Source organism: Cuculus canorus, chromosome 1 (assembly GCF_017976375.1).
Source record: "Cuculus canorus isolate bCucCan1 chromosome 1, bCucCan1.pri, whole genome shotgun sequence".
NCBI classification, from domain to species: domain Eukaryota; kingdom Metazoa; phylum Chordata; class Aves; order Cuculiformes; family Cuculidae; genus Cuculus; species Cuculus canorus.
The window spans coordinates 170,706,935-170,722,657 of NC_071401.1; the positions used below are offsets into that span (position 1 = coordinate 170,706,935).

Below are 15,723 nucleotides of genomic sequence, written 5' to 3' on the forward strand. Positions count from 1 at the left end.
TGTATCGGGATTTGATACCCATGTATGTAAATTACTACATTAAAAGCCTGATCCTAAGTACCTTTCCACTAAGAAACTCCTTTACAACAAAAACTACCTTCAGATGCCCTATCAAATCACACTTTTAGATGAGCTGGAAACCTTTTTCTAGGAAAATAACCAATCCAATAAACAAGCTCTGGGTTCTCTTAGAAATAAAATGGCACTCTAGAGGTATATACATTTCCCCATAGCTGTCTTTTAAAAGAGAAATGCTTGTCTCTCTGTAATAGCAGACAAGATCTAAACATTTTCCTCGCTTAATTTACCTCAGTAAGGTAAGAACTTTTGTGTCTATGAAGAATCATTTACATTTTTGAAAATTAGCACAGGAGAAAAGCAAATTAAAAATAAGATGTCTAAATATTATTTTAAACCTGAATAGATTTAAAAGATGAATAGATTTAAAATACTATTTTAAAACTAAAATGAAGTCTCTTGTATGAGCAAATGTTCACTACAAACTCAGTGTGACCATTTCTTTTAATAGTCCCAAATTTATTGTAGCTATAAGTGTAATCCCTCTTCACACACAAGTCAGGCATATGCCAAGAATTCTGTACACAGGCTACATTCCAGTTAGAGGATATGTTATATAGAGAGGGTTTGGAGAACACAAAATCAACCTAAAAATCTTAAACTCTCCATTCCTGCCAGTTTCTCTTGACTCTTGCTGGCAGGCACTGCCATGGTGGAAAATAGTGAGCAAATATGTAAATAGTGGGCATAGCTACAAGAACTTTATGAATTTTTATTAGTGCCGAAGGTGAGAGCTTTAGTAGAAAACAATTTCAGTATCACAACAAATTTTAGAACTACTTCTGGTTAACTTCATTCACTATAGGAAAAAGAGTTTTCATTAAGTGTGCAGCATTTTGAACAGAAATGCACTGCCTTTTGTGCCAGCTGTCAAATTCTTACATTACACTATGACACACTCTCTGAGGATTTGCACTGTGGAAGATTCACTTTTTATTTCATCTCTGAAACCAAAAACGATAACAACATTTTCACACTTTCATATATTTGCTGGTACTTCAAAATGAACAAACTTACTTCTTCCCATTCTGATGTAAAGGAAGGTGTTCTCTCTGAATTCCCTTTGGAGCACTGTTGGCTTGGTGTGGGTTCACTCCAGTTGCTTCTTGCTTTTTTGTCATTTGGTGGATGGGTGATGAGATTAGAATCAGATTTTGAAACATTTTTGCACAAATGCATTTCAAGCAAAGTCTTTGGTAAAGATCGTATTCTCCCAAGTGTGCATGCTCGCTCCACAAAGCCCCCAGTGGTAATGACCCATTGTTCACTTATCCTTGTGGAGGTGCCAACCAATGTATGATTTTCTACTGGTTTAGTTTTAGTATGAAATATGGTTCTGTTTACAACTGGTGGCTTTTTTTTCTTCATGGGAGGATCGTTGTTGCTTTCTTTCCGTAACTGGATCTGCTGCATTGTGGTCTTGCTCAAAATGCTTTTCTCTAGTGGACTACTGCACTGGATTGCTTTGCTGTACAGATGAAGAGGATTATCAGGTGGGTCACATGCAGGTGATGATCCATGAAGTAAACCTGCAAACTGTTCAGCGGGGTATCCTTCCTGAAGCTCACTGTCAGTGGATGTTTCTCCTTTGCTAAGACGCTCTGAAATGAGAGAGTACCTTGTAAAGAAACAGGGCGATAAAATACGGCAAACAGCAAAACCCTTACTCTCCTCAAAATTACTTTTGCATGCTGCTTAGTTCTTTTTTTATGTACAGAAACAAAAGATACTTCTGACAAAAATTGATTTATTAGTATCTTAAATAATGGTTCTCATATTAAACTTGACTAATTTAGCTGACTGGATAAAAACAGCCAAAACTCCCAGTGCTACACATACATTCCAGAAAAAACTAATCTATAAAATAAAATAGGTCATTGCTATTCCATCAACTTGATGATGTCTCTTTTAATTTGTTATTGAGTTGAAATGTGTACAAATTATACAGATAAGTATCGTGAATAAGCTAGTTACTTTGTAGGTAGTAAAACATATAAAGAACTGGTATAGTCAGAAGTATTGTTAGTAATTTTTCTTTTTATAGTCATTATAATCAGTGAATTTACACTACGATGCCTTTTTACTGACAGTCTTTAAAGAACAGATCTCAGTGTTGTTTTTATTTCTGGGAAAATCTGAGAATAGATTCAGAGTAATAGTAGGCATCAGGAGAAAAGAATAGGAAAGTAAGTCTTCTTTATACACATTCTAGCACACGCACAATAAAAGGAACTACAGAAAAAATGCAGTTTTGGCACAGTTCAGATTGGATTATTAAAAATTTATAGCTCTTTTTACACTTGTTGTTGTAAAAACCTGGAGATAACATCACTCTATCCGCATGGCATTAATTTTGCAGATTCTACTCAGAATAACTATGTCCCCTCTAACACCAAAGCTACTTCATTAAAGGTAAATACATTCATCTCATTCCTGCTAGAAGTTGTATGTTCACATGTAGACTCTAACTGCAGGACTCTATGGATGACATCATGCCGTAATTTGCAAAGAAATGGAACAGTTTCCTTCTATTTGGTAAAATATCTGCCAGTAAAAAACCAGCCATAAATCTCAAATCATAAATCACTTCTAAAAGGAGGAAGTTTTGGTAGAAGAAAGATTTTGGTGTGTACTTCAAAACAGTGTCAGGTCTTTTACTAGTCAGCAGCTTGAAAGTGTAAAATTATGTGTTTTTTCTCATTTGTTAAAATAATAACATAAAATTTTAGTTAAGATTAAGAGTGGAACCTAAGAAAACCTACTCTTGTTCTTTGGGAAACAACAGACTAGAATACACACTTAAAACTTTTGTAATTAAAAATATGGGAGGTGTTGCGGCAAGAGGTTGAAAGTGGGACATGACAGAGCTTAAGGAATAATTAAGGCCAGAAAAGTTGGTTTTGGGGGAAAAAGCAGAGGAAAAGGAGGGTGTGAGACATTCTCACTTTCCTTGATTTCTGAGAGTTGCTGAATTTATCGTATGTCCATAATTTTGAAAGCGAACCTAAAATGAAAGTCAGTAGCTGGCATTCAGCTCCAGATTAAGACATCTCACTTTACATATGTACTTAGGTAAGCTCCCACGACAGTCAGAGCAGACTGATAAAGTTGGCGCGTCTTAGAGAGTAATGCCACTTGCTGTATGTAGAGGTTGGTCAGCTGAATCTTTCCTCGCACGCTGTTAACTGTATTGACTAGACTGCCAATGATGATCATGGGAGATGGCATCAAGTTTGCATTGATGCCTACATCTAGATGCCTTAATCATGGTTTGAATTCTATTCTGCTGTTCCAGAGGTGAGTCTCAGCAGTTGTCCATTGAACTTACCTAAGAGCTAGATGTAAGACAAATTAAGAAAGAAGAATAAATCAGGAAAAAAATTACAGACACCTATTAGCAAAATTGCAACAATTTTGCTAATATCTACAATATCTTCACTAATACCTTTGGTGTGTCTATAATAAATGAAACTTTCCTTTGATACGTTTTGCTTTAAATAAGAGATTTAATAATTTTATGGCAAAGGACTCAAAGATCTCATAGTTATACCTTCTTCCTCATATAATATTGATCAATGCAAACCACATCTATGTTAGGCAATGAAAAAGACACTGCAGCCCTAGAACACGTTATCCAGAGAGGTGGCATCTCCATCCTCAGAAGTTTTCAAGACCTGGCTAGGAAAAGTCATGTCTGATCTGATGATGACAGTATGTTCCAAACAGGAGGATGGGCTAGATAGCCTCCAGATATCCTTTCCAACCAACAATTTATGATCCAATTATAATTCTGAATCTTTTGAATTGTTGAGTCTAATGCTCTTTTAATGCAGATTATTATTATTATTATTATTATTATTATTATACTTTCCTAATGCAGTTAATGCTTAAAACTTCTAAGTTCAGAGAATAAGGAGAGTACAGAGATGGACTATACCACTGTTTTAAATAGTAGAGTAAACTCCCACTCACTGTATTTTCTAAAGAAATAAAAAAAAATTTAAAAAATCAATGCAATAGATAGTTATAAAATAATTTGCCAGAGTATGTTTTACTTTCTTAAACCAGGTATTTGTTAACCTAAGACCTGAAGCATGAGATATCAAATAACTCCTTTAAGCTGCACCACATTAAAACTGTAACTACACCTTCATTGCTCTCATGAATTTCGAAGATCTGTCTCAAGAACTTAAAGTATGATAAACTCTATACAAGATAACACAATGGTTCTTCTGTATCCTTGCTAAAATAGGCAACTTTACTCAAAAAAAACCCAACTCTTTCCTTAGTTTTTAATAAGTGCCCATGTCAGAGACTGGTGCCTTTTTATTGTCACGTAATTCTGCCATAAATTTTAAGACAACTGATACTGAAATCAATATTTCTTCTGAGGCTTAGCAGTGATGCACAAAATGTGATATTTTATGTATAATTTTCTGTCTGTTTTTAAACATATCATTTTTTTTTCTTTTGAATACTGCTGTGCATTGAAAGAAATCCTTCTACTAAATTGTATTTACTGATGATCAATGTCCTGTGGGGTTAGAATTAATCTTAAATCTATTGATATATTTGAGAAATTCAGACTCTCCATTCCTATTTTTTTCCATTCTCTGACTTTATCAAATGCTTTTGAACATTTTCATTAGATATTTTATTCATTTCAACCAACCTAACTGGCAGTAAGGAACAATATGATATACAATTATATTGCATAGGTCTGTACTCAGTGCACAGTGAGTGAGTTACACCAGTTCAGATTTCTTATGGGCTTTCAAATAACTCATCTGAGAATGGACTTTAAGAAAAATACCAGGGAGAGAGGATAGGTGGAAAAGTTCAAGCTCTTGGATTGAATCTCAGTGGAGAGAAATTTTCTGCTTATGATGAATTATATTTTTCTTTCTGCAAGAACATTAATTATTATAATCTTAAGAACACCAATAGGAAGAGGTCTTGCTTCCTCACTAGTTACTTTTATTCTTACAACCTTATCTTTTTACTTGTAAATAGTATCCTAAATACCAAAACACAACCAGGTGTCATTTCTACAGATTTTTGCTGTTATTACATGTTCGTGTACAGCTTACCCATCTGAGTGGATTACTTCTGAAAATCACTTCTATGATACTGCCATATCTGTGTTGCATGGAAAGCATTTACATTTGGAACTACAAATAAATTCGATTCTGCCATAATCTCAAAGCTACAGATACATATTGCTATTATCACAAGTTTGTTTAGACCCAAACTGGCATTTAGGCAGCGGATTGCAGTTCAATCAGCTATTTATTCATATGCTGGTGCATCCCAGCAAAGTCACTTGTGGTACTTATATAGAACTCTGTGAAATACCATTTCTCACTTTCAGTGTTTAAGAGTTATAATTTACAAATGCATGATCAAACTTACATACCTGTTTTCTGAATCTGACTCCAGGACTACAGAGCACACTGAGAAAATAAGGAGTATACTAAATAATGTGAATGTTGTATTCACGTAAAGTTGGAAATCTGCTTATTCACAATTGTATCTGAAGAGATTCCATGTTCAAAGCTAAAGTACATTCAGGAGAATAATAGTTGTTAATAATAGTAATGAAAAGAGATGTAATAAATTATAATGAGTTTTACATCTTTAACTGGCACTGCTGTTGCCATGGCACAAGTTTTAGTGGAAAATAAAAATCCACTAGAATTTTGTTCTATAGGTATAGGAACAAACGTATCATGACATCTCTCCACTGTTAATCTAGTCGAGTTCTGTTTACATTTGATCCAGAAAGATGTTTTTAGCAACATATTCTGTACCTGTGTAATATCTGCCGCTAAATGTATTCTCAACTCTGCTTTCCACACACTCAGTTAATTGATAAAACTAACAGTCATAGTTGAATAATATTTGGAGAGCACTCTCTCAGAGAAGGATTGTAAAAAAAAAAGTCATCTTTTTTGCATAGTAAGGATTGCTTTGGACATGCTAGAATACCTTCAGTAGTGATGATATTGGTTTTGTTCCCCACGTGATGTCATAAAATGGGATAATCAGCAAGAAAAGGTGTAAGAGAGAAAATTCATAGTATTTAAAAACTGAGGACACAATATTCAGGAAGGCATTATTTCACCAGAAAAGGAAAAAAAAATGGTGCTTTGACCAAGCTCCAGCTCTTTGACGGCAATATGTTGGCTGCAAATATCTTTGATGAGGCAGTGCAATGTTTTCTTACTCTAGTAAATGTTATAGCAAGGTACCATGGACCTGTGTGGGAGACATAACAACATGATTACAGAGCAACTAATGAAGAATGTGGGCTTCTACTGTCACCAGCAACAACACAGTAAAGGAGCAACAGTGTCCAGCCAGCTTGCTGTTCCTCCTTCTACTTCCTCCTAAATCTAAAGAAACCAACAAAATGTGGTTTGCAAGGTTGGTGTGGGCAATCTCCAGGTTCTGTGCCCGGGTTCCAACATTACTAACATGTCAAAGCTGCACAGTCCCTTTGAAATCACAATAAAAGTCTCTGTGGATTATGTTTCCTTTCATAACTGCCAATTAAATCCCTTAACATTACAATCTTCATTTGACTGTGCACCGGAAGCATTTCAACTGCCTCACTATCACCACCTTCTTGGTAGTTTCACTGTCCACAGTTTACTCATCTCTTTCCCAGTGACGCGTAATGAACTCCAAAAGATGAGAAAGATTTTGAGGGAAAGACAGGTCTACATTGAGTTTTCTGAACACTGCTTGCTAGCCTCTAATGAAGAAAAAAAGCTTTCAGTGATATTAGTTGGAAATTACTGCTAAATCAAAGCACATTATAATATCCAAATATAGTTCTTGCTCAAAATTTCAGCAATAGGAAGGTAACCTGATGTAAATAAAAGTAATTTTAACACTCATAGAGATGTATTTACTGTCCTGTAAATTTCCAGAAATTGTTTTGTTATTCATAGAGTATAATCTGTATTTCAGGGGAACACACATGTAATTCTTACATAGATCACATAAGGGGTTAATCTTTAACTGCAGAATTCAACCTAGACAAATACAGAGAGCTGCAGCTGCCACCTCCATAGTGCTGTTTCCATGAGAATATCTTTCTATATGACTATATAAGGCATAGTTCCTAGACATCTTAATGACAGACAGCCTCTCATGAACCATCACATTTTACAGCAGAAGAATCTGCCTCATATCTGCTCATAAAAATAAGATTCCTTCAGAAAACTAACATGTTAGCATGTTTTATGGACCAAAAATTTGAGGTAGATAAAATTATGTTCAATATCCCCCAGGTAAAACACTGCAGTAATTCTACATCCATGATCAAGCTAAAATTCTACTAGGATATTTCATCCCTACCATGCAGGAAAAAAAAAAAAAAAAAAAAAAGTCAGTATTTCTTTGTAACACTCAAGCAATCTTTCATAAGAAATGCTAAGAAATGAATGAAAATTGATGCAAAATGTAATTTTGCAGAAAGATCACATAAAATTGCATTGAGAAATTCTGTGGTAATCTCTTCTTGCAGGAGAACGCAAGCAGTTGAGTGGGCTGTGGCTTTGCTCAGAAAGTACATGTTAATTTGACTATGTAGTACATCAGGGAAGAGTAATAGATGAGGAAAATTTGGTGACACTTAATAACCAAGATCAGTGCAAAGTAATATGAATGTGACAGATGAGCTCTTGAAACCATATCCTTTTGTTGAAGACTCTAATGAAACCTTGTTAATTGTTCTATTCCAGATATTTCACATATCAAATGCAAAGAAGGAAAGACAAATGTTCTCCACCAACTGGGAACAAAACTTAATAATTGTCAAGGCAAAACAGATTAGAGAAATAGTGGATGATTTTTACAATGCTATTTCTAAAAGACACTGCTCAACAATTTCAACAGTTATATATGGAAGGAAGGATTTGCCTTAAGTAACAATTCAGTTTCCTCAAGCATGAGACAAAAGCACAGAGAATGCAAAATATATGTTCTAACATTTGCACCAATCATACACTTCTGTCTTTCCTAACCTCAATAATGAATAGATTTCAGATCTGAGTAGTATTTTTAAGATACTTGAGATGTGATAGTACTTTGCCTCACTTCTCATTCCACATACAAGCTCATCTATGCTCTGTTTCATCTTATAACTATGTTTCAAAATCAGCAAGAAAGGAGTTAGTGATTTCATAAGAAATGACGTAAAATAAAGACACAAATACATACACACATACCCCAAATGGCCTCATTTAATTTTTGCAAAATTTCCTGTTAGAAACAAATCTGTGAGTAAAGTAAGTGCATAAATATTAAAAATGACTAAGAAATACCTCTGGCTGTAGGACTACAGTCCAGTTCTCCTTGCAGATGCACGCAGTCATGGAAGATTACAAATCTAAACTATTATGTCTGAAAGAATTTAGCTAAGAATATAATTTTCCAGGCAGACTGACAACCTCTAAAGATGTTTACTTTTCACAAATAACTGTAGTTACTTTAAAAAGTAACATCATATGCAGGTTGTTTAAAAGCAGTTTCTGTGAAATGATGGGAAGAGATTCATGTGACTAAACACAGATATGGCCTTTGTATCCAAGGTGGCTGCAATGGCTGACAGATGCGACACACAACTTACTGGAAACCTGGGTCTCTCTGGGAAAGTAACTACAGACCAGAAAGGGTATCGGAAGTGTCCAAACTGTCCTAGATATCTCTGTTTGGGCACTAGAATTGTTTCTTAGAGGTCAAACAGTAGCAGACAAAGAGTATGGATGGTAGTACCCGTGCAGAGAATACAACTCAAAGAATACATTACTGTAGAATAAATAATTACTTGAAGGGATTCTGTGCATATAACCCACCTCAGATGACTGAGATACACTTGCCTTAGATAGGAATTGAAAATTTGTCAGCATTTTAAGTAATGTTTGTTGGATAGTTAAACCTAACTAGCCATCAAGTTAAGAACCCAGATCACCTGAGCGACTCAGCATGAAAGGTTGGCTGACTCCAGATAGCAGCTCAAGACACTTTTGGATATATATGTGCATTTAAAACATGTAATTGACCTGCTATGAATTGACTATGGCTGCCAGGAGAGTCAATGTGTTGCTTTCTTAAGTTACTAGGATGCAGAAAAGCTGGTTCAATTTCAGATTTAGCTATAGGAAAAACAAGCATTAGACTACAATAGTTCAGATATGGAAGAGCAGTGAACAAACTTGGAAGACAATAATCATCTTTTGGTCTCCATCACAAATGGTGCCTTACTAAGTAATTTTACTAAAGCAGAACAAGAAGCACCTAAGGAGCTAAAAGGACCAGTTGAAAAAAGGGAAGAAAAATTATTAATCTGCAGCTGCCTGAGGCAAAAGTTGCAAAACAGCCTCTTTGAATAGCCAGCCTCTTTGTATACTCATGTGAATAGAAAAATATGATAATGAAAAACTGCATGAATCACCAACTAATTGCTGGTCATAAGCTCCCGGAGATGTTTCCTTGATACTTCCAAATACAGGTCAGATCTTTGGGTTAGAAACAAAGGTTTTGCCATACCTGTTTCAGGACTATAGAGTTTGATAGAGAGAGGCATAGCTTAATCCAATTAAAACTATACTTAAATAACTGGTGAAAAATTACACAATACAAGTACTACACAGTACTTATCATTTATGTTCTGTTAGGATCATGTGAAAGTTAGAGCTTTCTTGCACACACTCCCTCTGCACTCTTCCTTTCTTACCCCTTCCTACCCTCAAAGAAAAGAGAAATTATAAAAACTGACAGATTGGCTAAGTTCTTTATCAGTCAGATATACAAATGCAGTAGGAAAGAGCAGACCTACTGTTTTCTCATAGGCATTATTCTATAACCTGTGTGCTAAATTGTCTCTTATGCCCACAGATTAACATGTTTTTATTTAAGCCTCAACACATCCTCCTGCAGAGTATTTTTAAAATGTGGCCTCTACCTGCCCAGCTAAAAATTGCTACTCAAACCATTGGCTTGTATCTATAAAACTTCAAGCCCTCTGGTCTTGACCTATGCAGGAATTCTTCTACAGAAGTCATCTTCTTGGTCCATTGCACTGAGCATGTTTTGGTTCTAACTTTTACTTTTAAGGCAATCTATCGCATAAAAATTCTTTCTTAATAAATCTTCAATCAAATAACCATCAAATAATCAGTTTCTGTCTTCCATGTGCTGGGAGTGCCTTCTTATTACTGTTTTTCTATTTCTACTTCTGCTGAGAAGTCATCTAGCAAAACTGAGTTGTTCCAATATTTCATGATTCAAAGGGATTGTAAAACAACTGCATATTTCACATAAATTGACAGCTGTAGGAAAATTTAACATTGGTATACATTATGTTGCTGAAAAAGATAATTCTTTGCATTGCCTCAAGCCTGCTGTTGCTGTTATACAAATCTGTGACTGTTTAGGATCAACTTAGTTTTAAATAACACTGATTCTTCCAGTGTTCTCTTTGGCGAAGTTCTGCTCCAGCAAATTGGCTAACCTACCAAACACACGCAGGAGAACTGAGCATGCAGAAGTAGTTCATTAAGTCAATCATACTTAACAACTAATTGCAGAAACACTATTATAATTGTTTTCATTAGCATATTCTTCATTTGGAATATATTAAAAATCAAACGACCACAGCCTCCCAAGAAATTTACACAAGTCACTTTTTACTCTCTTTAAAAGAGCAAACAAGCCTCACTAACACCTCTACATACCAGACAGCAATGTAACAGATACCAGAACAAAATCCGGCAGATATTTTCTTTCTTTTATTCTTTTCAATTTTTTTTAAAAGCTTTTCTTGTTAACATAATGAGAAATGACAATGGAAGCTTTTTAATAAATTTTCTAATTAAAAGTAAGCAAACACCTTATTGCCCTCCTATTAAAACTAACAGGAAAAAAAAAACAGTGGGGAGACGAAGGGGAGAAAGAAGAGAGGAAAAGAAAGAAACTATCTTGACGACCAAAGATTCTAAACCCAGAAACTTTTGATGAGATTTTCAAATTACAAATGGTTCTAAAAAGAACTTTTTTTATGTGCAAAGTATTTTTATTTTTTTATTAGTTTTTCAAAAATCTCATGAAAATAAAAACATGAAATTACAATTATTTAGCCAATAATTGCATCCTGAAAGCATAATATTTTTAGTTTAGCACCTAAGGTAAAGAAGTACAGTCAGAAAAAGTCAAGATGGTCTCTCCTGGAACAGGTTACCTTGAACTCTATATTATTATTAGCACTTCAGCTTATGTTATTATTCTGCCTGTCTGCACCAACGTAAATCAAAGAAGGCTGATGATGGTGGTGGGAATAAGTGACATGCATTAGGTATTTCTGAGAAAAATGGCAGGAGTTCTTAAATAAACAAGGAATGAATTACCAACTGGGACATGTATACAGGCCTCTTTCTAGCCCAGTTAACAGGATATTGAATTTTCTTCAAGTTCTTTTTTTTTTATTTTTATGGAAAACAAGGCATTAAGCTATTAAAATCTTCTCTCCTCAGAGAACAAAGGGTGAGACAAAGCAGGTGGGATAGCTATAACACTGGTAAAAAAAGAACAAATCTGTGGAGAGAAAAGTATATAGCGTTTTTTTTCTTTCAAAGCAGCTTCCTTTCTTCCAAACTTCTCTGTGGATGTTTATTATAAGTTGGACAAAATTTTAAAAGAAAAAAATCTACAAACCTATGAGGGAATATGCTATGCGTTTCCAAACCAAAATTAACTTCACAGTTACGACAAATGATCTGAGTAGTTTAGAAGTGAACTTTAACTGAAACTTGATTTAAGTTCACCTAACTTCTCCATCTGACTGCCAATACAAAAACTAGAAGTCTATAATTTGAAAGTGGCTTCAAAGTTCTGCTAATAAATCTGAACTTTGTTTTTATCATTTGATAGCAGCTCAAGACATCACAACAGAGAAGTACAGAAGTCTGAATCAAAGTAACTGCCTGTTTCTTAAAACAGCCATCTTCTACTTCAGTTAAACATATTTAAATCATATTTCGGAATAAAGTCAACACAGTAAGGTTTTTATCACATGAAAGACAAAGATTCAGCATAAATCAGTCATTTCCAAGTTCTGCTACTTTTTTTGGTAGTTTTTGAACCTAATTCATTGATGAAGACTATTAGAAAAGAAAGACCATCACACTTGTACAACTTTACTTTGCGATTCGCAAGAGAAGTGCTGCAGGGCACTATGTCTTTTCCTTACATGGCTAACCATGTAAGAATTCCTGTTGAAAAGTAGGAACTCTAAGTAATTTTTGTTGTATGTTTTATCACTACATTTAGAAGACTGACTCAGGGCAAACAGAAATATTTCATCTTCATTGTGAGTGTGGAAGTATCTCTACACACTACAATGTGAGTTGTGTACTGGAGAGAGGATTTTGACCCTCTCTTCTGCTTTCATGAGACCCCAGCTGGAGTATTACATCCAGTTCTGGAGTCCTCAGTACACGAAAGACACAGACCTGTTAGAGCAGATGCAGAGGAAAGCCATGAAGATAATCAGAGGAATGGAACATCTTTCCTATGAAGAAAGGCTGAGAGGTTTGGAGTTGTTCAGCCCGGAGAACAAAAGGTTCCAGGAAGACCTTACTGCAGTCTTTCAGTGATTAACGGGGACTTATAAGAATGATGGGGATGGACTTTTTAGTATGAAAGTTATCAATAGGACAAGAGGTAATGGTTTTAAAGTAAAAGTTGGTAGATTCACATTAGATATAAGGATGAATTTTTTACGGTGAGGGTGGTGACACTGGAACAAGTTGCCCAGAGAGGTGGTAGATGACCAATCCCTGGAAGCATTCAGGGTTAGGCCGGAAGGGACTTTAAGCAACCTGATCTAGTTGAAGATATTCCTGCTTTTTGCAGGAGAATGGACTAGATGAACTTTAGTGGTACCTTCAAACCCAAACCATTCTATGACTCTATAAACTTTAAAGGTAGGCATCAGACAAAGGCTCTCAAATGGTTAAAGTGGTATAGAGTTTAAGAAAATGCTGGCTTGTCATTTCCTGGAGCCGACATATATGGAACAATGTCTGTAAAAAGAATATACACACAGCAGTTTAAACCTCAAATTCATAAACTAAAGGTCAGAAAGTGTTATTTGTACTAGTTCTGCATAAAAGAGCATAGAACAAGTTGGTTCGTCTCCCTGAACAACATGCACATTCAATTGCAAACACAAAGGAGTTAAAAAAGATGAACCCAGTTCTTGGGCATTATATAGGTTAGCCAGTGTCCCCATTCTAAGGACAGTAAATACAAAAATCAGTTTTAAGCTTTAACCACGGGATCATTCTTTCACAGTTTAATGTTTATTGAAGTATTTGTAAACAGCAAAGCCCCTATGTTCTCACTTAATTTCTATTTCACACTGCACTCTAAATGGAATTTAAAAAAAAAACCCTGCTTGAAGATTTGGGGAAAAAGAAAAAAAAAAGGCATTTTAAAGAAGAGCTGAAAAGCCTGTGAAATAAAACATATTCGGGAACAGTGAATTTGAAAAGGAGACTGTAGAAACACAGAAGTGGGAGCCATGGGGGAATCTGAATTTCAGCTCCAGGGAACTATTGTGTGTTACCAGAACTGCATTGTTTGGCAAGTGCTTTCAGTCTTCTTGCTACATCTGTTTCTCCTGCCAGGAAGTTCATTTGATCAAGATACTGAAATTAGATGCTTCTATCTTCCATTTCTGCTATTTTAATTATCCCACGATAGGTAGTCTTTCTTTGCTATCAAAATTACGTGACAGGTGTCACGCTGTTCTGACTTGCAAACAAGGTTGTAAAGACAATTTATTATTAAGCCAACATAACCTTCACTCATGAAGCCAGACATTTTCCAAAGTAATCAGGGACACCTTCTCTGTCTTTACACGCTTATTCTTTCATTGTGCAGTCTTACGTATGGCCTGTGTTTTGACTCCTGAAAAAAGATTACTGTATTCATAGGCCCCAGCTCAAAATCCTCAGTCCCAGATACTTTTTCACTCCTTCAGTCCTTGCAAGTGTCCAGAACCATACAAAAAAGAAACAAAGAAACAACATCCCAATCCAAAGAAATAGTGCAAATTTCAGGCAGTAAAAAGCTGGAAGCCAAGCGTTGCTGGAAGCAGATACCATGATCACAGCTAATCTCTGGACTGACACTAGGAAAAATCACCACTTCAGGGACCTAAGGAGAAATATTGAATAATTCCAGTAATAACCGAAAAACTGAGGGCAACAGAGGCAAACCTCAACCAAGCAACAGTTTGAAAAGTAGCCAGAAGGGTCAAAGTGAAGGAACAGAATAACAAAGACATTTTTATCCTATTTCATGAACGTGTTCCTTTCTTGTGAATTAGAAGATAATTATGCAGACACTTACAGAATCTACTTTTCCTTATACTAACTTTACAGAGAGAACTTCAGCCCTAAAATATAGAGTTTCACCCTATATTCTCACATCACTACAAAAGTATTCATGAAAGTTACACCAAAGAAACAGCTAGGAATGGAGGGAAAAGGGAAAAAGAGTTTATCAGGTAAAGGAGTCATCATGTTGTATTACTCTAGAGAGTATTACAAATCTAAGGATAAATTTTATCCTTTTCACAATGCCCTTCATCCTTTTGACAAAAAGGTTATTTGATGAGATACTGAATTGCACACTTTTTCTGCTGTATCCTTCAGAAAAAGGAAACACTGACAATATGCAGGTCCACCGTTTATGATAGAGCACAAACAAAGTTTGGAACTGTTACACCCAAGATTGTTATTGTTCTGCTTCCTTGACAACTTCAAAGACTGTTAATAGAATTAGGCTCCCACATATTCTTAAAATAATCTGGTAAACTAGGCAGACTTCTTTCTTAATTTCACGCATAAACACCATGACTGAAAGCATCAGCCCTGACGGAGTGCTAGATGTAGCTACCACCATTCACACACTCTTTATGTGATTAAACAATACTAACACAGGGATATTGTGTAGAGCCTTTACTATAGCACTTGCAACAGTACCAAGAACACTTAATTGACATCTGGGATCTTAGAGATGCCAACGATAAATTTTCAGATGTAGTTCATCTTCTCTCATAACCCACGCCAATGACACATTTGGAATAAAAGGCACCATGTTCTACAGTGGCCTCCAAACAGATGATTCTAACAATCCTGTTTCCAGCTTGCAGATTTCTACATTCTTAGAAAAAAATTCGCTTCCCACGATTTCAGTGGGAATACTGCAAATCTGTCAGTAAGTACATTGTAACCGTTTCTCTCATAAATCTGTCATCATGTCAAATTTCCACTATTTTCTTAAACCCCAATTTAAGAGTAGTTTTCAGGATAGCAACTGCTTTTAATTGAGAATTTGGAAAGGCAAAGACGATTTCTTGGAACATATCTTTGCACACATGACATAGACTAGCTGAATAATAATGATTCAACTACATTCACCAATATGAAGCCATTCTCTATTGGAATAAAAATGTAGTTAAGTTGATTTTTTTCAGTTGATTTTTTTTCACAGTAGAATATTCAAAACCTACTAAATCAGCACCAGAATATCTAGAAAGAAACATGATTTTTTGAGTATTCCACTGGA

At 35.3% G+C, this 15,723-nt stretch overlaps 1 protein-coding gene across 8 annotated transcripts in view; it reads right to left on the reverse strand.

Annotated features, from left to right (window-relative positions):
- Nucleotides 1-15,723, reverse strand: part of ANKS1B (ankyrin repeat and sterile alpha motif domain containing 1B) — a 427,137-nt gene that overhangs the window by 217,105 nt on the left and 194,309 nt on the right. For all 8 annotated transcript variants that reach the window (XM_054066137.1, XM_054066169.1, XM_054066129.1 and 5 more), the window contains one exon: nt 1,096-1,679. In XM_054066137.1, the coding sequence (XP_053922112.1) occupies nt 1,096-1,679 (584 nt within the window). The remainder of the gene's footprint in view (nt 1-1,095; nt 1,680-15,723) is intronic.